The sequence below is a fragment of the Rhinoderma darwinii genome, chromosome 5 (genome assembly GCF_050947455.1).
Source record: "Rhinoderma darwinii isolate aRhiDar2 chromosome 5, aRhiDar2.hap1, whole genome shotgun sequence".
Lineage (NCBI taxonomy): Eukaryota > Metazoa > Chordata > Amphibia > Anura > Rhinodermatidae > Rhinoderma > Rhinoderma darwinii.
Genome location: NC_134691.1, coordinates 261,421,794 through 261,447,669, shown reverse-complemented (window position 1 = coordinate 261,447,669; position 25,876 = coordinate 261,421,794). Strand labels below are relative to the sequence as shown.

Genomic DNA, 25,876 nt, shown 5'->3' with positions numbered 1-25,876 from the left:
ATGTAGAAGTTCTTCTAGCAATAATAAGACATGTACTGGGTTCAAGTATACAAGGGAGTCCTATCTTAAAGGGAATGTGTCGCTAGAAATTATTTTGTTTTATTTTCAGTTAAACAATTAGTGTTTAAGTGATGTTTTCATTTTTTCACAAGTCAGGAAATATTATAAATTAGATTCTAATTTATAACCTTTCCATGTGCTGGCCACTAGAGGGAGCAGCCCCCAAAATTGCAGCATGGTCACTGTGGTAAAGCAACCTCATTGATGTATGCTGCAAATTTGGGGAGGACACTCTCCTCTAGTGTCCTCACACAATCCCCCCTCCCTTCTTCTGGCTAGTGCCAGGAGAAGGACGGGTTTGAATGTCTTCAAACCTCCTACACTGTGTGCCGCCATTTTCTGAGCGACTGCACAGTGTAGGAGGATTAGATACAGTGCTCAGCAGACCGTATCACACAAACATGATATACACGAACATAAATTACCTGCCTCCGCTGGTCTACGCTCCTCGTCCTTGCGCCTTCGCTTCGTTGAACATATGGCCGGAAGCTGTCATCTTACTGACCGGCAGCAGCTTCCGGTCCACATGAAAATGGCGCCTGATTTCGCTCTACGGCCGAGCTTCGTTCGCATTCTCTATGGGGTTGTATGTGCCGTATTCCATCTCTGTACAGTGAAGGAAATAAGTATTTGATCCCTTGCTGATTTTGTACGTTTGCCCACTGTCAAAGACATGAACAGTCTAGAATTTTTAGGCTAGCTTACTTTTACCAGTGAGAGATAGATTATATAAAAAAACAGAAAATCACATAGTCAAAATTATATATATTTATTTGCATTGTGCACAGAGAAATAAGTATTTGATCCCTTTGGCAAACAAGACTTAAAGGGAATGTGTTGCCAGCAAAACATTATTTTTTATTTTTTTTTAGTTAAACAGTGTATAGGTGATTAAACATTGTTCTAATTTTTTTTATTTTTTTTCACGAGTCAGGAAATATTATAAATTGGATTCAATTTATAATATTTCCCAGCACTGGTCACTAGATGGAGCACTGGTCAAAATTGCAGCATTGCATGTGGTAAAGCAACCACATTGCTTTATGCTTCAAAATTGGGTAAAAATCCCTCGCTCTAGTGAGCTCTCAGAATCCCCCCCTCCTTTATCCTGGCTAGTGCCGGGAGAAACGAGGGGTTTGAACGGTCTAACCTCCTACACTGTGTCTCGCCATTTTTTGAGCTAACACACAGTGTAGAAGGTTAACATACAGTAGTAAACACACTGAAACACGAACATACATAGAAATAACTTACCTGCTCCAGTCGCCGCCGCTCCCTCCGGTCCATCCGCTCCGTCTGCTGCCGCTGCTCCATGTGCACAAGTCCGGAAGCCGCGACCGGAAGTAGTAATCTTACTGTCCGGCCGCGACTTCCGGTCCACAGTAAAATGGCGCCGGACGGCGCGCATTTCAAATTGAACTGTGTGGGAGCGGCGCATGCGCAGTTCCCACACAGCGGCGTACACGAAAGTGGATGGAACGGGCCCCGTTCGCAGTCCCTATGGGACTAGAGCTGCCGTATTCCATGTCTGTATGTGTCGTTAATCGACACATACAGAAATGGAAAGAAAAATGGCAGCCCCCATAGGGAAGAAAAAGTGTAAAAATAAAAAAAAGTAACACACAAATTAATCCAAACTTTTTTAATAAAGCACTAACATCTTTAACTAACATATTAATTTTTTTTTTGTGGTAACACTGTTCCTTTAATACTTGGTGGCAAAACCCTTTTTGGCAAGCACAGCAGTCAGACGTTTTTTGCTGGTTGATGATGAGGTTTGCACACATGTTAGATGGAATTTTGGCCCACTCCTCTTTGCAGATCATCCGTAAATCATTAAGATTTCGAGGCTGTCGCTTGGCAACTCGGATCTTCAGCTCCCTCCATAAGTTTTCGATGGGATTAAGGTCTGGAGACTGGCTAGGCCACTCCATGACCTTAATGTGCTTCTTTTTGAGCCCCTCCTTTGTTGCCTTGGCTGTATGTTTCGGGTCATTGTCGTGCTGGAAAACCCAGCCACGAGCCATTTTTAATGTCCTGGTGGAGGGAAGGAGGTTGTCACTCAGGATTTGACGGTACATGGCTCCATCCATTCTCCCATTGATGCGGTGAAATAGTCCTGTGCCCTTAGCAGAGAAACACCCCCAAAACATAATGTTTCCACCTCCATGCTTGACAGTGGGGACGGTGTTCTTTGGGTCATAGGCAGCATTTCTCTTCCTCCAAACACGGCGAGTAGAGTTAATGCCAAAGAGCTCAATTTTAGTCTCATCTGACCACCGCACCTTCTCCCAATCACTCTCAGAATCATCCAGATGTTCATTTGCAAACTTCAGATGGGCCTGTACATGTGCCTTCTTGAGCAGGGGGACCTTGCGGGCACTGCAGGATTTTAATCCATTACGGCGTAATGTGTTACCAATGGTTTTCTTGGTGACTGTGGTCCCAGCTGCCTTGGGATCATTAACAAGTTCCCCCCGTGTAGTTTTCGGCTGAGCTCTCACCTTCCTCAGGATCAAGGATACCCCACGAAGTGAGATTTTGCATGGAGCCCCAGATCGATGTCGATTGACAGTCATTTTGTATGTCTTCCATTTTCTTACTATTGCACCAACAGGTGTCTCCTTCTCACCCAGCGTCTTACTTATGGTTTTGTAGCCCATTCCAGCCTTGTGCAGGTCTATGATCTTGTCCCTGACATCCTTAGAAAGCTCTTTGGTCTTGCCCATGTTGTAGAGGTTAGAGTCAGACTGATTAATTGAGTCTGTGGACAGGAGTCTTTTATACAGGTGACCATGTAAGACAGCTGTCTTTAACCCCTTAACGACCGCCCACCGTCTTTTGACGTCAGGCGGTGCATGTACTCAGTCTACAGCGACGCCTTTTGGCGTCGCTGTAGTAGAGGGGGTTTATCGGCACCCTGGTGACATCTGCACTAAAAACCGGCTGTAAGTAACCGGTCCGGTTCTTAGTGCAGCCATCAGGACCTGCCGATTTCGTCGTAACAGCACGTGACCGCTGTGACAGCCAATCACAGCGGTCACATGCTGTTACTGCGTACAGAGCCGCCGGGAGTGTCTAAATGACAGCTCCTGCTCTAAGAACAAGCTGTTGCTAGCAGCTCTGTTCTTAGAGCAGTGATCAGGAGCCAATAGTATTGGTTCCTGATCTTTTGTGATCACTATGAGATCCAATCATAGTGATCACTACTGTAAAATAAAAGTAAAAACATGTATCTGTTTCTCCTCACTGTTCTAGCTGTCGAGAGAAACAGATACAAGTGTGTCAGTGTCCCCACACAAAATCACTTGTCCCTTACACAGTTTATTAAAAAAAAATACATTTTTTTCAGTGTTTTATAGTATATAGTGTGTATATATATATATTTACTGTATATACTAAGAATCGTACTATAAACTACTTTCTTTTTAGGGTACGTTGTTAGACGGCGTGTACGCTGTTAGGCCTCATGCGCACGGCCGTGATTTTCGGGTCGGCCGGCTGCGGACTGTCAGCCGCAGGCCGCCCGCAAATCGCGGGACATGCACATGGCCGCCACCATTGCTCCCGGGCTGTGCAAGGACCGCAAAAACTACAGTCGTGTGCATGGCCCCATAGAAAAGAATGGGGCCGTAATTCTCCCGTGGATTTTCGGGGGAATTGCGGCCGCAAAAACACGTTCATGTGCATGGGGCCTTAGACGGCGTAGGGTGCTGTTCTGGGCTTGTTAGGCGTAGGGTTTAGGTTTAGGTTGAAAAAAGAAAAAAAAACAAAACAAAAAAATAAAAAGTTTAATTCTTTTAGTGTTCTTAGTTGATTAGGCTTCATGCACACGACCGTTCTCGTAATTACGAGCACGGCCGGCCGCGGGCAGCCGGCCGCTTTTGCGAGCCGTGCTGTCATTATAAAGTATAGCAGCACGGCCCGAAAAATAGAACCTGTTCTATTTTTTTAACGGCACGGGCACCTTCCCGTGAGAAAACGGGAAGGTACCCGTGGGTAACAGAAGTCTATGAGCCCGTTATTGCAGGTCGTAATTACGACCCGCAATAACGGGTGTTTTTACGGTCGTGTGCATGAGGCCTTAGTTGATAAAAAAAAAAAAAATTTAAACAGCTAGTTCCATTTATTTGCGGTTTAGACTGTATTATCATTATGGCTGCCAGAAGATACAGCGTTGAGGAAGCCTATCAGATGCTATGCTCAGATACGGATTCTGCATCTGAAGTTGAGCTTTTAGGGTATGTGCACACGTAGTGACCAAAAACGTCTGAAAATACGGAGCTGTTTTCAAGGGAAAACAGACCCTGATTTTCAGACGTTTTTTGAGCAACTCACGGTTTTCGCTGCGTTTTCACTGCGTTTTTTACGTCCGTTTTTGGAGCTGTTTTGAGTGGAGTCTATGAGAAAAATGCTCCAAAAACGTCCAAAGAAGTGTCCTGCACTTTTGACGAGGCTGTATTTTTACGGGTCGTCGTTTGACAGCTGTCAAACGACGACTCGTAAATGACAGGTTGTCTGCACAGTACGTCGGAAAACCCATTCAAATGAATGGGCAGATGTTTGCCGACGTATTGTAGCCCTATTTTCAGACGTAAAACGAGGCATAATACGCCTCGTTTACGTCTGAAAATAGGTCGTGTGAGCACAGCCTTACTTGAAAGCGACAGCGAAAGTGTCTCTTCAAGGGATTCTATGGCTATGAGACCCAGCACCAGTGATATGGGAGACGGCGCAGTTGCCACAACGTCCGTTCAAAGTGCAGCCCCTGAAATTGCACAACCCCACCAAACCGATTTAGTGTGGGAACCCACAAGTTTATTTTCTCCCACCATAAATGACTTTATTGCTACTCCTGGCATACAAATTTGTATGCCAGGCAGTACATTGCCAATAAGCCTTCGTCACCTAATGCCAGGTTGTGGAATCCCACAAATTTCAAAGGGCGTCTCTCATTCCGTCAATTCATACCCTCAAAAAGTGCAAAATACGGGGTAAAGATCTACAAGTTATGTGAAAGCACTACTGGCTACACATGTTCATTTAAGATCTACAAGGGTAAAGACAGTGAATTTAATCCACCAGGGTGCCCTCCAACTATTGGTACCACTGGTAAGATTGTGTGGGATTTAATTGGCCCTTTCCTACACAAGGGGTATCATGTATACTCGGACAGTTTTTATACCAGTGTGCCATTGTTTAGCGCCATTCATTGTGCCAACACCGGAGCCTGTGGCACAATACGCAGGAATCGCAAAGGTTTCCCACGTTAACTTGTGGATAAAAAACTACAAAAGGGGGAGTCATGCGCTTTTCAAATTGAGAAGATGCTGGCTTTAAAATTTCGTGACCACAAGGACGTCTACATGATCAGCACTGTCCATTCAAGTGCAACAGCAACTATTAGAGAACGTGGGGCCTCTGCAGATAGACAAAAGCCTGTGTGCGTCATCGGCTATAACAAATTCAAGTTGCGATGCAGAACGCATTTGTCCTGTACAAAAAATCAGCGGGCAGGGCGACATTCTTTGAATTTCAGGAGAAAGTGATTGAAGATCTCCTATTTCAATCTGCAGACCAGAGAGTAGTCCATGAGTCAGAGGATTTACACCGACTTGTTGAAAATCATTTTTTACACCCCATCCCTTCAACATCTAACCAAAAATACCCCAAAAAACGGTGTCGGTTCTGCAGCAAATGAGGACAGCGAAGTGAGTCACGATATTATTGTTCCGCTTGTCCTTCCAACCCTGGTCTATGCATAAGTCCCTGTTTTGTCCTTATCAATACACTATGGGCTTTATTACAGTTTTGTTCGGGTTTTTGGTGGACCTCTTAGGGTATGTGCACACACACTAATTAAGTCCGTGATTGACGGACGGATTTCGGCCGCAAGTCCCGGACCGAACACAGTGCAGGGAGCCGGGCTCCTAGCATCATAGTTATATACGATGCTAGGAGTCCCTGCCTCGCTGCAGGACAACTGTCCCGTACTGTAATCATGTTTTCAGTACGGGACAGTAGTTCCACGGAGAGGCAGGGACTCCTAGCGTCGTACATAAGTATGATGCTAGGAGCCCGGCTCCCTGCACTGTGTTCGGTCCACTACTTGCGGCCGAAATACGTCCGTCAATTACGGACGTAATTAGTGTGTGTGCACATACCCTTACACCCGACAATACTTCTAGAAATAGCGACATTTATTTGGGGAGTAGTGGTCCTTTACTGTATCTATACATACGGTGTGGGACACTGCCCCTTTATATATTCTACAGGTGATTGGTTGTTTTGTGCACATGGCGGTTCCTACCTTGCCGGGCAGGGGCTTGTTATGGTGTACCGCGTCACTTGGCACATTCGTCCCTTATATAGGGATTGATGGAGCTAAAGAGACGTTGTATGACCAGTCACTTTGAATAATAAAGTCATTACAGCCCTACAAATTTTCTTTCATCCTGTGAACATGCTCTAGTTTTCCACATAGCTGGATACATTCTTCCTCCTTTTTTTTTGATATATTGCCTTTTTCCGCCAACAGTTTAATACATTTTCCCACTCTAACTTACTATATATCAGAGCGGGTTGATATACATAATGTCTATGGACTGACATGATTTCAGGACCGCTGCTTTCTTAGCACGACATAGTCATAGGGTGTAGAAACTGTTAGGCTATGTTCACACGGAGTATTTTGGGGGAGGAATATCTGCCTCAAAGCTCCAAACGGAATTTTGAGGCAGATATTCCTCCCCCAAAATACTCCGTGTGAATAGCAATGATCGCGCCGTTTTTCGCCCGCGGCCATTGAGCGCCGCGGGCAGAAAACACGCTTTCTCCTGCCTCCCATTGAAGTCAATGGGAGGTCGGAGGCGGAAGCGCCCGAAGATAGGGCATGTCGCTTCTTTTTCCCGCGAGGCAGTTTTACTGCTCGCGGGAAAAAGACGCCGACTCCTCCCATTGAAATCAATGGGAGGCGTTCTCGGGCCGTTTCTGCCGAGTTTTGCGACGCGGTTTCCGCGTCAAAAAACTCGGCAAAAGACCCCGTGTGAACATAGCCTTAGGGATATCTATTTCTCAATCTAGAAAAGTAGAATCCTCCCATTTTCAAAGCAAAATGTGTGTCCTGAAAGCCTCCGGGTGCTCCCTTTTTGGGTCCTGCCGTGTGTCCAGGAAACACATTAGGGCCACAATGGGGATATTTTTGAACACAGGAGAAACAGGGTGATACATTTTCTGGTGCATTTCCTTATTCTCATGTCCTCTGTACAAGAAATCTGACCTTAAAATGACACATTTGTGAAAAAAAGTGAAATAAAATTTTCTTTCCACCTGCTTTGCATTAATTCCTGCGAAAACTGTGGGGTCAAAATACTTAGTACACACCTAGATGAATACCTTAAGCGGTCTAGTTTTCAAAATGGGGTCATTTATGGGGAGTTTCTATCTTTTTGGCAGCTCAGTGCCTCTATAAATGTGTAATGGGACCTGAAACATTTTCAAGCAAAATGTGTGTCCTGAAAGTCTTCGGGCGCTACCTCCCTTTCGGGCCCTGCCGTGTGTCCATGCAACGCATTAGGGTCACAATGGGGGCATTTTTGAAAACAGGGTGATAGATTTTGGGGTGTGTTTCTTCATTCTGATGGTCGCTCTACAAAGAAATCGGTCTTCAAAGTGATACTTTTATATAAAAAGTGTTTTGTTTTTTTTATTTCACCTGCTATGCATTAAATTTAGCAAAAAACTGTGGAGTCAAAATACTCACTACAGCCCTAGATAAATACCTTAAGGTGTCTAGTTTTCTAAATGGGGTAGTTTATGGGGAGTTTCTATCGTTCTGGTAGTTCAAAACCTCTCCAAATGTACAGTGGGGCCTAAAACATTTTCAAGCAAAAATGAGACCTGAATGCCTCCGGTTTCTCCCTTCCTTTCGGGCCCTGCCGTGTGTCCAGGCAACGCATTAGGGTCACAATGTGGGCATTTTTGAAAACAGGAGAAACAGGGTGATAGATTTTGGGGTGCATTTCTTCATTCTCATGGTCGCTTTACAAAGAAATCGGTCTTCAAAGTGATAATTTTACGCCTGCTTTGCATGAATTCTTACAAAAAAGCTGTGGGGTCAAAATACTTACAACACCCCTTAATAAATACCTTAAGGGGTGTAGTTTTCAAAATGGTGTCACTTGTGGGGGTTTCCACCATTCTGACACCTATGAGCCTCTGAAAACCTGGCTTGGTGCAGGAAAACAAAATGTACTTCAAAATGTATAAATCATTACTAAACTCGTAAGTCTTCTAAATTGCTATTTTTTTTCTTCAAAAGTGCTGCCAAAATAGAGTAAAGCGATGGAAATATATATTTAATAAAAATAATTGTACAGTATGTATGTACATATGTGACATATTGCAGTTAAAAATAGGGAAAAATTATAATTTTTACAAAATGTCTTCAATTTTTTCATTAATTTCCGCAAATCGTATCAGTCTACTTTTACCACTAAAATAAAGTACAACATGTGACGAAAAAACAATGTCAGAATTACTTGGATATTCAAAACTTTCGCACAGTTATTCTCTGATAAAGTCAGACATACCAGATTTAACAAATCTGGCTTGGTCATTAAGGTCTTTTCAGGCCCGGTCATTAAGGGGTTAATACAGGCACCAAGTTGATTTGGAGCGTGTAACTGGTCTGGAGGAGGCTGAACTCTTAATGGTTGGTAGGGGATCAAATACTTATTTCTCTGTGCACAATGCAAATAAATATATATAATTTTGACAATGTGATTTTCTGTTTTTGTTTTTTTTTATATAATCTATCTCTCACTGGTGAAACTAAACTAGCCTAAAAATTCTAGACTCTTCATGTCTTTGACAGTGGGCAAACTTACAAAATCAGCAAGGGATCAAATACTTATTTCCTTCACTGTATGTGTCGTTAATCGACACATACAGAGATGAAAAAAAAAATGGCAGTCCCCATAGAGAAGTAAAACTCAGAAAACATTAAAATGAAAACATGAGAACACAATTTAATAAAATGTTTGAAAATATTACATTAAAAGCAATATGATAAGAAAAAAAAAATCATGACGCCTTCCCTTTAAGTTCAAGGAATTCGAATACCTCAGCCCAAAAATTATTAATAATCGGATGTTCCCAGAACATGTGTAGGAAGGAGCCCTCCACTCCGTGGACAGACAGTAGTAGGTATACATCCCATTCTAAATAATTTGGAAGGGATGTAATAAATTTGGTGGAAAAATTTAAATTGAATAAGTCGGTCTCTTGTAGATATCAAGGGACCTGTCAGAGCAGATAGCATTTCGTTAGGGTATGTTCACACAGCCTATTTTCAGCCATTTTTCTTGCCGGTAAACGTCTGAAAATACGGGGGCTGAATGCCTTCAAACATCTGCCCATTGATTTTCAATGGGGAAAACGGCGTTTCGTTCCCACGGGGCATCTTTATATGTGACATTTTGTAAAAACTGCGCTAAAAAAAACTCCCGGTAAAAAACTGCATGTCACTTCTTGAGCCGTTTTTGGAGCGGTATTTCATTGTCTCAATAGAAAAACTGCTCCAAAAAACAGCAGTAAAAAAACTCATCAAAAAACGCTTGATGCATAAAAAAATGGCTGAAAATCAGAGGCTGATTTCCCTTAAACAGCTCCGTATTTTACAGCTAGTTTTTGTTAAGCGTGTGATACATAGCCTTATGGTCACCTGTAGACACAGAGGAAACAGAGACCAACGATCCAAGGCTCTATCAAGTTTTTTTTAGAAGATACCGTTAACGGTTGCCCATAAAGTGTGAATAATGGCTTAGCTAACGTCCCCCCGTCACCCAATCCTCCACCAGGTATGTACAGAGTCTACCGTTATATCCTGCAAACTGCGACCAAAGAGCACGTCTAAGCTGGAAATAACAGCACATGAGATGCGTCGGGATCTGGTGCTTGGACCGAAGTTGTGTAAAAGTAGCTATTTTATCATTCACTACTACGTCTTCCAAGATCCGTATACCCAGGGCTGCCCATTCGCTAGGGTTAGGGAGGCCCTCAACGGCGCCAGAAGCAGGTTATACCTAAGTGGTGTCTGCGGCGACCAGGATTCCTCTGCTGATGCAAAGAGTAACAAAGATCTTTGCCAGACCTTAAGAGTGGTCTTTATTGGGATTGTGAGTGCGTGTCCCAGAGGGGGTGGGGTCATTGGCTGGCAAGAAAGTAGAGCCAGAAATTCAGAATGGCCAGTCCACCATGCCCAGTGGGTAGCTGTAGTGTGCCCAGCATGATTCTAGTTGTACCACCTGCCCAAATAAAAGATCTAAGATCCTTGTCAACGTTGGCGTACAGGGATAATGGAAGCCACACTGGAGAATTGTGAAAGATCTAAGAGTAGGGATCTATCTCGGTAGGGACTTCATCTTAAACAAATTCTGCCAGTAACTGTGAGGGGGAGGAGTTTCCGTCTATCAAAGTCGGCTTGAAGACGTTGTACCAAAGGAGCCACATTATCCGATATAAAGGTATCAATATCTGAGCTAATCACTATGCCCAGATAGGTAATTTTATCTGCCCATTGAAATGGAGAAGGGAGTACAGTCGCTCTAGCCGCAATGTTACGTATTTAGTACGGTTGAAAAAAGACACCTGTCTATCAAGTACAACCAAGGGATGGAAAACTGAAGGGATGAAACCAAATTTCTACACATTGACATATGAGCTGATGTTTTTTCGTTCTAGGAAATAATCTAAAGCCTTTTTTAAAGCCATCTACTGTAGCTACTGTGACCAGCTCCTGTGGTAGGGTATTCCATAGATTCACAGTAAAGGCCTGTCGCCTCTGCAGATTGAACCTTTTTTTTTCTCCAAACTGAGTGAGTGTCCCCTTTTTTTTTTTTTTTTTTTTTAGGGGGTTTTACATGGAACAGGATTTCCAAAATTTTTTTTTTGTATGTGCCATTCATATATTTATACAAATAAATGAATGTCCCCCCCTTAGGGGCCATTCACATATGTCCGGCGTCCGCTTCAGTTTACCTCCGGCGTGTTGAAGAAAAGCCGGAGGCAAACTGATGCTAGAACGGATTCCATAGCTTTTTATGGGATCTGTTCTGGCACAGGGGATATCTGTTGTGGCGCCATATGGTGCCGGACCTCCCTGGGAGCTGGTTCCAAAAATGTTACCTACAGCGTAGGTGATACAAATTATATATGTGAATGCACCCTTTGGGCCTGTTCACATTAACGTTGACTTTCCATTCAGGGGTTCCTTCAGAGGTTTCCGTCGTGGAACCCCGCAACGGAAAATCAAACGGAAACCACAGCTTCCGTTTGCATCACCACTGATATCAATGGTGACTGAAAAATTGCTAATGTCAGGTCTCAGGTTTCCGTTTTTTCGACTGAATCCATACCGCAGTCTCTTTTCAAGGTTAAATAGGTTTAATTCTTTTAATCTTTCCTCATAACTTAGATTCTCCATGCCCCTTTTTAGCTTCGTTGCTCTTAGTTGTAGTTTTTCCAACTCCAGGGCATCCTTTCTATGAACTGGAGTCCAGAACTGAACTGCATATTCTAGATGAGGCCCCACTAATGCTTTGTAAAGTGGTAATATTATATCCCTGTCCCGTGAGTCCATAACTCTTTTAATACATGACAGTATCTTGCTGGCCCTTGAAGCAGCTGATTGACATTGCATGCTGTTGTTTCGTTTATGATCTACAAGTACAACCAGATCCTTTTCAACAAGTGGCTCTCCCAGTGTAGCTCTCCTTAAGACATATGCATCTGTGTAACAACAATCTGCATGCATCATAACTTTACATTAAACCTAATTTGCCACATGGATGCCCAAACACTTAGTGTGTCCAAATCTGCTTGTCATTTTTGAACATCTTCTATAGACTGAACAATACTACATAGTTCAGTGTAGGGATGCATCGAAACTTCGATACTGTGCATCCCCAAACTGTTCGATACCGTTATTTCATGTATTTCGATACTTAGCTGTGCGGCCGCACAGCTCAGTATTGTAACACATGAATGTATGAGAGCCGGGCTGCGGCTGTGTGATAGTCATTGCCCCGCTCATGAGTCCTGATAACAAGTGCGTGGGGTCAGGATGATGCGATGCGGCCGGCGCTGCACTAATGAGCGGCGGCACTGAGAACAGAACATGGCAGGCGCACAGCAAAACACCCCCATGTTCTGTCTTCAGTGCCTGAACCGCCGCTCTTTAGTGCAGCGCCGGCCGCATCTCCTCATGCTGACCACGCACTTCCTGTCAGGAGTGGGGCAATGACTGTATTACACAGCCGCAGCCCCGCTGGCGGAGATCAGAGAAACCTCTCAACTCCGCCGCTATTCCCGTGAATGCTGCGATCACAGCGGACTGCAGCATTCAGGGGAAAATGAGAAGTGGGGGGGGGGGGTGAGCTTTGGATCGCGTTACAGTGAATTCCTGTGATGTGATTGAGGGACATACCATATATGGGCAGACAGCTCAGGGTCCATTGAAGGACCCCAGGGCTGTCCTACAGTATTTCCTGTTAGGGCATACTTGGGTATGTCCTAACAACTGCCTGTGTACTATCCGTACACAGGCTAATGTACTGTAATATAGATATGTCAGTACATCAAAGTAATATTATACACCTTTTGTACAATAAATAAAATATACACGCATTCAGTATTGGCGCACCCGTAATAACCTGCACAACAGTTTTTTTGCATCATTTATGATGTGTACGCTGTAAAACTTTTAATAAAAACTGCTTTCTTTCACTTATTGTGAGGCACGAGGTGTGATGAATTTAACCTCCATGTGCCTCACATTAATAGTAATTAACCCCATCATGTACCTCACATATTAACCCATTATAACTGAGAAACATGATGGGGGTTAATAACTATTAATGTGAGGCACGTGGACTTTAAATTCATCATCACACCTCGCCCCTCACATCAGAAAATGGAATAACTTTTTTTTTTTAATTACTGTTGGCAAAGTATCGAATTGGTATCAATCTCAATACTAAACGAATTATCGGTATCGAAGTCCAAATTCTTGTATCGTGACAGCCCTAGTTTAGTGTCCTCTGCAAAAATATAAATCCTGCTATTAATCCCATCTTCTGTATCATCATTAATAAATAAGTTGAATAATAGTGGTCCCAGCAGAGAACCCTTGGGGTACACCACTTATAACCGGGGACCATTCAGAGTAGGATTCATTGACCACAACTCTCTGGATATGATCTTTGAGCCAATTACAAACTATACTTTCTAAACCTATAGTCCTTAATTTACCCATTAGATGTCTGAGGGACCGTGTCCAATGCCTTCTCAAAGTCCAAAAATACCATATCTTCTACGGCCCCTCTGACTAGGCTTCTGCTCACCTCTTCAGAAAAATAAATTGGGTTCGTTTGACAACTTCTTTAGTAAAACCGTGCTGGCTGCAACTTCTAATACAATTTTTTTTTTTTTTTTGTCACATAATCCTGTATATAGTTCCTCAAACATTTTTCCCACAATTGATGTAAAGGTTACTGGTCTATAATTACCCTGGGAAGACCTAGAGCCCTTTTTGAAAGTAGGTACCACATTTGTCCTGCGTCTTTCCCTTGGCACTATACTAGTCACTAGAGAATCTCTGAATATTATGACTGGGGGGTCAGAAATAACTGAACTAAGTTAACTCTATCGCCATTAAGGATTTTGACCAATTCACACGGAGGCCAGAAAAAGATGCAAATACGTTAAATAGGGACAACATCGCCTGTAAAGATGGACCTGGATCATTTGGGAATAGTAGTGTATCCTCTGCATAGAGACACGTTCCTCCCTTTCACCCACTTAAAAACCCTTTATATAACGAGAGACTCTTATAGCTAATGCTAATGGCTCAATGGCCAAAGCAAAAAAGGGGGGGGGATAGTGGGGAAGCTTGTCTAGTCCCTCGGGCAAGTGTGAATGGGAGGGGGGGGGGCATGACAATTGGTTTTAACACTCACTATAGGTTGGGAGTATAATAACTGCACCCATCTGATTAATCTGAGTCCAAATTTTACCTAGCACAGATCACAGATAAGACCACTCTACCGAGTCTAATGCCTTCTCAAGGTCCAAAGAGGCCACTTGACCCTACAGTTTATGATCTATTAGTAAAGAATCTTCGAAGGTTAGTATCTATGGCCTTTCCTGGCATGAAACCGGATTGGTCTGGAAGAATAAGGTGAGAAATAAAAATTTTTGCAGACGCATTGCCAATATTTTGGCTAATATTTTAATATCTCAGTCGAGGAGTGAAATAGGTAGATATGATCCACAATCTGTAGGATCTTTGTCAGGTTTGAGGATCAACATTATAAGAGCCTCTCTCCTAGAAGGAGGGAGGGTGTTATTCCCATTCCAGGATTGAAAAAGGTTGAGAAAATGAGGTGTGATTAGTTCAACATGTAATTTATACCACTCTATGGTAAACCATCTAAGGCCTCATTTACACGAGCGTATTATACGCGCGTGCGACGCGCGTGCTTTTCACGCGTGTCGTACGCACCTATAATAGTCTATGGGGCTGTTTAGACGATGCGTGAATTTTGCGCTGCGTGAGTGCGTTGCGTAAAACTCACGACATGTTCTATATTCTTGCGTTTTTCACGCAACACGCACCCATTGACTTCAATGGGTGCGTGAAAACAACGCATGCCACACTGACGGTCCTGCGTTGCATGCGCGAAAATCACGCAAGAGCTGTCAAAAGGATGAATGTAAACAGAAAAGCACCACGTGCTTTTCTGGTTACAAACATCCAAACGGAGTGTCAAATTAGAGATGAGCGCACCGAACTTCACCGGGTTCGGCCGAACTCGTTTTAATCGAACCCGGCAAAAAATGTTCGGGTACGCGACGTCAGGAGACAGTCACTGCCCACGGTGCTCAAAGACTTAAACTGTTTCAGCACCATGGACAGTGACTTTCGATCACAATATACATATACGTGTAAAAAAAACCAGAAGTTCTGACTTACCGATAAGTCCCGGCTCCTTCCTCCAGTCCGACCTCCCGGGATGACAATTCAGGCCAAGTGACAGCTGCAGCCAATCACAGGCCAAGCACAGGCTGCAGCCAATCACAGGCTGCAGCGGTCTCATGGCCTGCCGCGTCATCCTGGGAGGTGGGGCCGGATGACAAGAGAGGGACGCGTCACCAAGGCAACGGCCGGGAGACCGGACTGGAGGAAGCAGGCAGTTCATGGTAAGTGTGAACGTCTTTTTTTTATTCACAGGTTGGTGTATATTGTGATCGGCATTCACTGTCGAGGGTGCTGAAAGAGTTACTGCCGATCAGTTAGCTCTTTCAGCACCTTGGACAGTGACGGGCGTCGACTACCTCATCTCTATGATGGCGGCTGCGCGAAAATCACGCAGCCGCGCATCATACACGGATGACACACGGAGCTGTCAATTGCCTTTTGCGCACGCAAAACGCAGCGTTTTTTTGCGCGCGCAAAACGCACACGCTCGTGTAAATGAGGCCTAAATCTGGGTTTTTCCTGTTTGGAAAGGATCTAATAGCCTCCGTAATTTCCTCTTTAATCAGGTCAACCTCCATCAAATCAACATTGTTGGGGAATACAATAGTGTCTAAATATGCATCTAGCACAGACTGGGTACTTGAGACTTTTATGAGTCTAAATCAGAGTGAAACTTGGCAAAGGTGTCATTAATGGTCAGAGAGTCACTAACGGGCATGCCAGTACAAGAAGTGACTTCCAAGATTCGGTTCGGGGTGGTGTCCTCCCTAGCCAAGTAAGCCAACAAAAGACCATTCTTATCCCCTTGGTCATAAACCCTGTGAGCTCACCAGAAAGAAAACGTTGTATTCCCAACAGTCAGTAAAAGGGTATATTCACGTTGCTTTGCAGTAAAGGCCGAGGAGTCCCTAGTCCTGAGATCATCCTCCTCCGTCCCAACCAGCTCCGTCTCTAAAACCTTACTTTGTTCAGCCAGGCGCTTATGTGAGGGTATTGCCCGTATAATCACCCCTCTCGTATATGCCTTTAAAGAGAATGTGTTAAACCGTTAGTGTATAAATGATTAAACATTATTCTAATTTTTTTTAATTTTTTCACGAGTCAGGAAATATTATAAATTAGATTCTAATTTATAACATTTCCCTGTGCTGGTCACTAGAGGGAGCAATTCCCAAAATTGCAGCATTGGCATGTGGTAAAGCAACCACATTGCTTTATGCTGCAAAATTTGAGAAGACACACTCGCTCTAGCGTCCTCAAGCAATCCCCCCTCCTTTCTCCTGGCTAGTGCCAGGAGAAAGGAGGGGATTGAATGTTCAAGCCTCCTACACGGTGTCGCCATTTTTTTTAGCAAATACACAGTGTAGTAGGCTTACATACAGTGGTAATCACACAGTAAAACACGAACAAACACAGATATAACTTACCTGCTCCTACCGCCGCCGCTCCCTTTTGGTCCGTCCGCTCCGTCTGCTCCCTCCTCTCCTAGTGCTTGCTTCAGAACACCTGTCCGGAAGCCGCGACCGGATGTAGTAATCTTACTGTCCGGCCGCGGCTTCCGGTCCACAAGAAAATGGCGCCTGATGTCGCTCGGCCGAAGACCTTCCATTTGGACACACAGACGGCGTACACTATAGTGAATGGAACGGCTCCCGTTCGCATGCTCTATGGGGATGTATGTGCCATATTCCATGTCTGTATGTGTCGTTAATCGACACATACAGAGATGGAAAAAAAAAATGGCAGCCCCCATAGAGAAGAAAAAGTTAGAAAATAAAAAAAATGTAAAACACGAACACACAATTTTTTTTGAAAAATAAAACACTAAAAGCAAATTGATATAATTTTTTTTTTGTTTTCGCGACACCCTTCCTTTAAAGGCGTCCCGTACTAGATTGCTATTAGCTGTGCCTGAATTAATAGTCCAAAAATCCGCAATTTCTCTTTCCAAAGAGGTTGCAACCTCAGCACAGGAGAGCCATAGGGGACTCAATCTCCAGATTTTACGCCTTGCAAATTTAGGTAATCCCACAGTGACCATGAGGGGAGAGTGGTCAGAGATTCCCAGAGGAAGGTACTGTGCGTCTATGGTACATATTAAAGAAGCATCATTGCCACCAAGTCTTTTTTTTATGCCATTGCAGGGGGCGGGATGGCCGGAAGTGTTGCATGGCTTAAGGGTGGTCGCCTCATTTAAATACCTAGGAATTGTTATAAATCGAGAGCATGGGAATGATCATGCCAGCAATATCTTGCCATTGTTAGAATATATAAAGGCTAAATTTCGGATATGGAGCACTCTTCCCCTAGCAGTGACGGGTAGAATAAATCTAATTAAAATGGTCATTCTTCCTAAATGTCTCTATATCCTCGAACATGCAGCGACGCCAGTATTCAAAAAGTTTTTCAAACAGATACATGCCTTATTTCCAGGGTTTATATGGGGTTCCAACAGATCGAAGCTCCGTCTCGCTACTCTGCAGTGTCCCAAAACATTAGGTGGGGCAGCTTTGCCAGCTCTTTACCTTTATTATCTAGCGGGGCAACTAAGATATCTGAAAACCTGGGTCGCCAATATTGCCTTGCCAGATAGGGAACACCACCTGGCTTTCCATATGCATATGTCCACTCTGTGGCCGGTATTGGAGGGGTCCCTGACCGAAATTAAAAATGTATTGCCAATTCATAGGGTGGCATCTCAGGTGTGGAGGGCTGCGAAGAGCATATACAGTCACTCGGGAGTGCAAATTTACATGCCATTATGGTCTAACCCCCTCCTCCCCCAAATATCAGAGGAACTGGCTGCACAATTTTGGATTCAACAAGGGATATGTACTATAGGGGGCATGTATGCGGATAATATCCTCAAATCGTTTTCACAGGTGCAGTCGGAGTTTGCAATACCCAGGACAGCCTTTTACAGATATCTACAACTGCGCCATGCTCTTAATGCCCAATTCCCCCCCACTGACACGACATTCACCCGGCTTCCTCTGATAGGAGTTTTTAGGTCCCAAGGCCCCAGAGGTCTGATATCAGCTATATATACATCTCTCATCACAGCCAAAGTAGCTAGTTCACCCCTGATGATCAAGGATAAATGGACTGCGAGGATACCTGACCTTGCGGAAGAGGACTGGGATGAGATCCTAACCTCTCCTTTATATGTGGCGCCAGCTGCCAACAACCGGATGATACAGCTGTTCATAGTCTATCAAAGCTACTTGACACCTGTTAGAATGCATAAAATGGGTAGATACCCGAGCACAGAATGTCACAGATGCCGGCACCCTAGATCAGACTTTTGGCATATGATCTGGGAGTGCCCGGTCATCTCCTCTTTTTGGAAGGAGGTGGTAGGAGTTGCTGCGGACATCCTGCCTATCCCGGTCCCAGTAAGCCCACAAGTGTGTATATTTGGTCTCCTACAGGATGAACAGTGGCCCCGTTATTTGAAAATATTCCTCCGGGAAAAACTGTTTATGGCGCGAAAGGCCATTGCTTTAAGGTGGATGGACCCTCGTCCTCCCACGGTGGCAGGGTGGAATGCACTGGTGAATTCTGTTATCCCGTATGAGAGAATAATGTATAGACAGAGGGGTTGCATTGATAAATTTCATGGGATATGGGAAGCTTGGTGTGATTCTGCGGTGACACAGTATACTCCGCATAGGTATAGCGACCTGCGTAGATCACTGACACATGTCTGAACATCTGGGGTGGCGGAACTAAATCATTTATGCAAATTGTTCTAATTTGTCTTGGCTACTGTTTTCCAATATAGCTGCTTTGTAATTCTGATGGATTCTAGACTCATGTTAACTGTCTGATTGCATGTATGCACTTCTCCTTATCTGTAAAGTTGGAATGTTAATGATTCTCATCCATGTCTGCATAGTATACTGTATTATGTGTATGGATTGATTGCATTTGTACTACGTTTCTTCAATAAAACGAGTTTAAAAAAAAAAAGAAGCATCATTGCCGAACGCCAAATCTATTCTGGAGAAGGACCTATAGGCGGGTGAGTGGCATAAATGAGCTATAGTATGAGGGTAGCGAGCCTGCCATATTTCCTTTAAATTATATGTTGCTGCCCAGTTGGCTACGGGGGTATCACTGCCCAGGATTACCCGCCCCCAGTTTATCGAATTTAGAGCACATCAAAAGATTATAATCTCCGAGAAGCAGAAAAGGAGCAGGACCAAACTCCGCTACCAGCATCATTATGTCAGAGTAGTTGAACGGTGGCCGGAGGAGGATTGTAGACATTTACTATAGTGAAGGACATAAAATTTAGCTGACGTGACAACACAATGAACCTCCCTTTAGGATCTGTTTTAACAGATGTAACATTACACTGCAGATTTGTGGACCAGCAAAGAGACCCCCGCAGGAGTAATTAGAATAAGAAGCATGATAACCATGTCTGACCCATGGTCACGCAAGAGCTTGAAGTAGCCATAAATGTTTAACCTGCTTTATCGATTTTCTAGTTCTGCGAACGCCACTCCAGAGTTTGAAGGACGTGGAGGAGAAGAGCTTGGCACAGAGATCGCCAACATGCTTTACAAAATATTCGATAACAAGAGCAGCATTGACCTTAAATCGCTCTGCATTCTGCCCAGCGAGCACTGTTGGGTTCTTTATGTGGATGTGCTGGTGAGTGAACAATGTAGATTTATTTTATACGTGCATTTATATCTCCTGCTTAGATTTTACTGTGTGCTGGATATTTGTCTGTCTGTTTTTTATTGTGTGTATGTTAGGGTTGTCACGATACCAGAATTTAGACTTCGATACTGATACTTCGTGTAGTATTGCGATACTTTGCCAGCAATAATAAAAATAAGAAATGCTCTTCCGTTTTCTGATGTGAGGTACGTGGTGTGATGAATTTTGAACCTCCATGTGCCTCACGTTAATAGTAATTAACCCCATCATGTTCCTCAGTCATAATGGACATCATTGGGTTAATGTGTGAGATACATGATGGGGTTAATTACTATTAATGTGAGGCACATGGAGGTTCAAAATTCATAATACCTCGTGCCTCACATTAATAAGTGAAAGAAAGCAGTTTTTTATTTTAGAACGTAAACATAAATGACTAACTTTATTACGGTCGCGACGATGCAGAATGTGTATATTTTATGTATTGAGACTTATTTTTAATGTTTATTGTAAAAAATGTATGTGTTTTTATTTTATTTAACACTACTTTTTATATATTTTTATTTTTAAACTTTAATGTACTGGCATAGTACATTAACGCGGCCATTTTTTAAAAACTTCTGCGTAAAAAAAAATAAACACCCCCGTCTGAACAGAATGCCGTTTTTCGCATTGAAATCAATGGGCAGATGTTTGGAGGCGTTCTGCTTCCCATTTTCTGCCCTTTACGGGCCGAAAATAAGCCGTGTGAACATACCCCTACTTTGCAAAAACAGGTAGAAAGAGGCATAATGAAACTACTAAAATATGGGAGTAATTACAAAAGTGCCAACTACAGAAAAGCACGAGGTATCATCTACCCGTTTGCCCTAAAATTTCAAATAAATTCACAGGCCACCAATTTGGCATTTCATCTGCCTCAAAAATATTTGCAAAGTGGTGGAACATTTTAAGGCTATCTTCTGCTTTATAGCAGTCTCTGCTGCAAAACCCTCCGACACAAAAAATATTTTTTGGAATCCTAATAGATTCAGAGCAATAGATCTCTCTTCCCAGGGACCTCCTTTGTGGTCCTCTTACCTCCACCCCCCCCCCCCCCCCACCACCACTCCTGCACCCTCCAACTGACTAAATCCGATAAAAAAAAAAAAAAGGAATGATCACCTCTTCTTCCCTCTAGGTGCCCTCCGCACGATGCAACTCCTACAGCGTATGGATTTAGGCTAGCGTTGGGATGTTGTATATGATGCATCACTGATGACATTGAAGTGCTGCATCGCATATAAGGCCCTGATGTTGCTCGGCATCAGGACATTGTATGAGCAGGGCTGGAATACTGAGGAGACCTGACCGATGGGGCAGGGGGTAACTGATGGCCGCTGTCGTTGTCCCACAAATGCGTCGCACGGCTGGCCGAAACATGCAAAACATTTATTAGGAGGCGTTCGCCTCTTAATAAATGTGTCACATCCTACTCCACCTTTCTTTCTATTAAGACTAGTGTACGAAACGCCAGTCTTACTAAATTCTCATCCCCATTGTGTCCCATAAGAGTTTTTGTGTCTATTTTGAGACCCATGACCCTGTGCATTGCTGTAATCGCTTGTAGTCATGCGCACCCAAGACCTCTACAAAATATCAACTTGGAACAGGAGATGCAAATACCTCCTACAATAAATAAAAAGTTCATGAAATTGGTGTAAGAACAAGGTAAGGCGGGATTCACACGACAGGGTTTCCCGGCCGGGTGCCGGCCGTTCATAAATCGGCCGGCACCCGGCTGCATTAGGAATAATAGACCCCTAATGGGGCTATTCACACGACCGATTTTTTGACGGCCGGGAAAACCGGCCGTCAAAAAATAGGACATGCTCTATTTTCGGCCGGCCGCCCGGTTCCCATAGAAGTCTATGGGGCCGGGTAATACACGGCCATCACTGGAATGTGTCCCGAGTGATGGCCGGGTCTACCGTCGCTCGCGCACTCTCTCTCCTCCTCCTCACAGTGCAGAGTGCATGTGAGGAGAAGGAGGGTCTTTTATTGCTCGCTGTAGGAGTTGGAATCCCCGGCTGGGGATGGGGGATGCCGCTACAGGAGAAGTGCGTAACTACACTGTCCATATATGGACACAGCGAAGTCACGCACTTCTGCAGCAGAATCCCCGACTCTATGGCCGGGGATGCCGCTACAGGAGAAGTGAGTGACTACACTGTTCATATATGGACACAGTGACGTCACTCACTTCGGAAGCGGAATTCCCGACCTGTGGCAGGGAATTCCTCTTCAGGAGAAGTCAGTGACTACACTGTCCATATATGGACATTGAAGTCAGTGACTTCTCCTGGAAGGGGGGGATGGGTGCAACCTGCAGGGGGCTGTGTGGCATCGCCTGCAGGGGGCTGGGTGGCATTGCCTACCAGGGGGGCTGTGGCATTAACTACAAAGGGCTGTGTGTGGCAACAAATTTAAATGAAATTCATCCGATTTTAAAACAGACAGGGAAAAAAACGGATGCAAATCGGGTCCAAATCGGCCGGTAAAAACGGCAACTCGGCCCAGAACGGAATCGGAACGGATGCAAATCGGCCAAAAACGGCCGATTTTCCCGGCCGACACTCGGACCCTGTCGTGTGAATGAGGCCTAAATCTAAAGAAGGGTGTTCTTTAGATCCGGCCTCCACTGAAGGTGATCCCATGCTGCTGTGATGAGCACAAATACTTAGCCTTACCGTCCAGGAAAGCTGGCAGAGAGATGAAGAATTATTTATCAAATTTCAAAGCGCTAGCAGCAGGCAAGTATGCCCTGAAAGGAGCCAAGCATCAAATACATGAGTGTCACATTAATGTTGTCAGACAATGTGACTACAGTATTTTTTCTTTATCATCAAGGAGGGACAAGACCAAGATCTACAAAACCTGGCAGTAGAAACTTTTTCAATTAAGTAGAGGTCCACCCACTGTCCTTTACAGCAACACATCTTGGGGTATGTGCACACAATAACTGCAATTACGTCAAATTACGGAGCTGTTTTCAGGAGAAAACGGCTCCTGAATTTCAGACGTAATTGCATGTACTCGCGTTTTGCGGAGCGTCTTTTACGGACGTAATTTGGAGCTGTTCTTCATTGGAGTCAATGAAAAATGGCTCCAATTACGTCCCAAGAAGTGTCCTGCACTTTTGACGAGGCTGTAATTTTACGCGCCTTCTTTTGACAGCGACGCGTAAAATGACAGGTTGTCGGCACAGTACATTGTAAAGCCCATTGAAAGTAATGGGCAGATGTTTGCCGACGTATTGGAGCCGTTTTTTCAGACGTCATTCGAGGAGTAAAACGCCTCCATTACGTCTGAAAATAGGTCGTGTGAACCCAGCCTAAAGGGTACAGAGAACATGGAGGCAGACTTCATCAGCCGAAACCACTTAGACCCAGGGGAATGGTGTCAGAATGATCAGAAGTTTGAGACTGTTGAATGGCTTCAAAATGGCCCAGAAGAAGGTTGTTTACCTTGCAGACCAATCTAGCGATAGAGGAACCATGGGATCTTTTGAGCAGAGAGGTTCTTTACCAGGGCCCTATATTTCATCCAGAGGGGGCTGTTAAAAGTAAAGGCACTATCAAGTTCAATCTCTACTCTTCAACAAAGCTGCAAAAAGTCATAGCGTATGTCTTTGCCTTTGGAAGACCTTCTGCTCTTGGGGTCTGGGCAATCCTTCCCACACAAGGTCACCTGATGTTCCCAGAATTCTTGATTTACTTCAGGATGGACTTAACAAAGGGTTGAAACCAAACACTCTGAAAGTTGAGGTGGCGGCTCTCCGTGAATTTTTCGTCTACATTCTGGCAAGTCGGTTAAACACTTAATAGAAAGTCTAAGGGGGCTTTCTGCTTTTATAAAGGACCTTTTTTATTTTCCCCCTGGCACCTCAATTTAGTTCTTCAAAGTTTTAGCCAGTTCAGCCAGACCACATCTTAAACTATATTCACTTTTTTTCCCCCAAAATGGTTAAATCTTCATAGGTCCCAGGATATAGTGGTTCCCTCATTTTGTCAAAAACCATCTACGGCTCGAGTATGATCTGAAGTTAATACATTAAAGGAGAGTAGTCCTGAAATTTCTTGAGGCAGCCAAGCCTTGGAGAAAAAAAAATGATCTGTTTTGTAAAATACCTTGGTTTAAAACCAGATTAAAAAAAGTTTCCAGGAATTCTGTTGCTTTATGTATCAAAACCCCAATTTGTGAAGGTTACCACATCCAGGGTGTTGAGATACCAGAAAAAATGAAAAGCTCATTCTATCAGGGCAATTGCAGTCTCCTGGGCCAAAAAGTCATGGGCTTCCATCAAGCAGATCTGCAGAGCACCTACTTAGTCAACTCCACATACATTCACCAAATCCTACCGATGGAATCTATACTCCAATCAAAATCTGGTGTTTGGGAGGAAAATTCTACAAGCCATTGTTCAACCCTGAGGATAAGTTGCTTGGCAGATCTCTTATCTCTGGTGGTGCTTACCACGAATTCAGTTTCCAGGAATCCTCCATGGCGGCACCATTATAATCCCCCACCCCCTTGTTATATTTGCTTGTTTCATATGTATTGGCAGAAACAATAACTACACTAGAAAACACTTAATTTCACACTTATTAAGAAGTCACTGGGCTTGGAGAGGGATCTTTTACCTCGTGTCCCTATTAGGTCCAATGGGAAATCTCTCCTGTGGTTCTATTGTGGAGGATTCCTGGAAACTGATTTACCGGTAAGAACTAACTGAAATTTTTATGTAAATCCTGGTGTTAAATTTTCAGTTTCCACGAAGAGAGAAATATCATCTACATTTCTAAGCGTGTATTTTGTGTCATATAAATAAAACAATAACCTAAGCATATTTCCCCTTTTTTATTATTCCTTTTGCATCTGATGCCTTTTATCCTTCAACAAACATCTAATTTTATGCAATTTAACGTTCTTGTAAATCTCATCTTTGTTCTCTCATAAAGGGCTTGATTTAAGCACTTGGCAATTACAGGCCCGTTAACATTCCTAATTACCTCCTGACTAATTGTTCATTGTGTGCATTGGATGGTGACTGGCAGCGTAGCGATGACGTAATTTCAAGCCTCTGTCCCTATTCGGATTAGAAGATGAACCTGTCTTATTCTCAGCAAACCACCACTTAAAGAGGCTCTGTCACTATATTAGAAGTACCATATCTTTTACATAATCTGATCTGCGGTGTAATGTAACAGTGGTTTTTATTTTGAAGAACAATCATTTTTGAGCAAGTTATGAGCAATTTTAGATTTATGCTAACTAGTTTCTTCATGCCCAACTGGTCATTGTACAGAGGAGTGTATGATGCTGACCAATCAGCATCATACACTTTTCATTGTTACAGTGTGATTGTGCAGTGAAAGAAGCTAGGCTGTAACAATGAGAAGTGTATGACGCTGATTGGTCAGCGTCATACACTCTGTACAACGCCCAGTTGGGCATTAAGAAACGAATTAGCATAAATCTAAAATAGGTCATTACTTGCTCAAAAATGATTTTTCAAAATAAAAACCACTTATCTACATTACAGTGCCGATCAGATTATGTAGGAGATAGAGCATTTATAATCTGGTGACAGAGCCTCTTGAAGAAATCATGCAGATTTAGGTTTTTAACTATTCTTATATGATGTGATGCTGCCGAACATAGCCAGAGTCTGTAAGATAACTTGTACTAATAAAATGGTTGTTTCCTGCAGCTATTGGAGTGCGGCGGAAACCTATTTGACACCATTTCTATAGCAGTAAAGGCGGCGCTCTTCAATACCAGGTAAGATGGGTGGATAGATAAGTTTATCGCTGTGGAGAGATGTTACTTTTTAAAGTGTACCTCTAATCTCAGAATGATGTAAAATAAATAGTAACGTCAAATTACACTTGTAAAAGAAACAAAACAATGTCCGTATTAGCGAATACATTTCTTTTCAAGTTAATCTACAGTGCTGTTACTCTTCTTAAGACCTTTTTATAGTAAAGTCCCTAAAATGTTCCATTAGCCATGTAATTCCTGTGGTAACTGTAGTGCAGGTTGCTTGTTCTCTACCATAAG

General features: G+C 43.5%; 1 protein-coding gene across 1 annotated transcript in view; it reads left to right on the top strand.

Moving 5' to 3' along the window:
- The window catches only part of EXOSC7 (exosome component 7), a 54,295-nt gene that overhangs the window by 18,261 nt on the left and 10,158 nt on the right, over window positions 1–25,876 (top strand). The window contains exons 4-5 of the mRNA XM_075827075.1: window positions 19,597–19,762; window positions 25,527–25,597. Coding sequence (XP_075683190.1) covers window positions 19,597–19,762; window positions 25,527–25,597 — 237 coding nt within the window. The remainder of the gene's footprint in view (window positions 1–19,596; window positions 19,763–25,526; window positions 25,598–25,876) is intronic.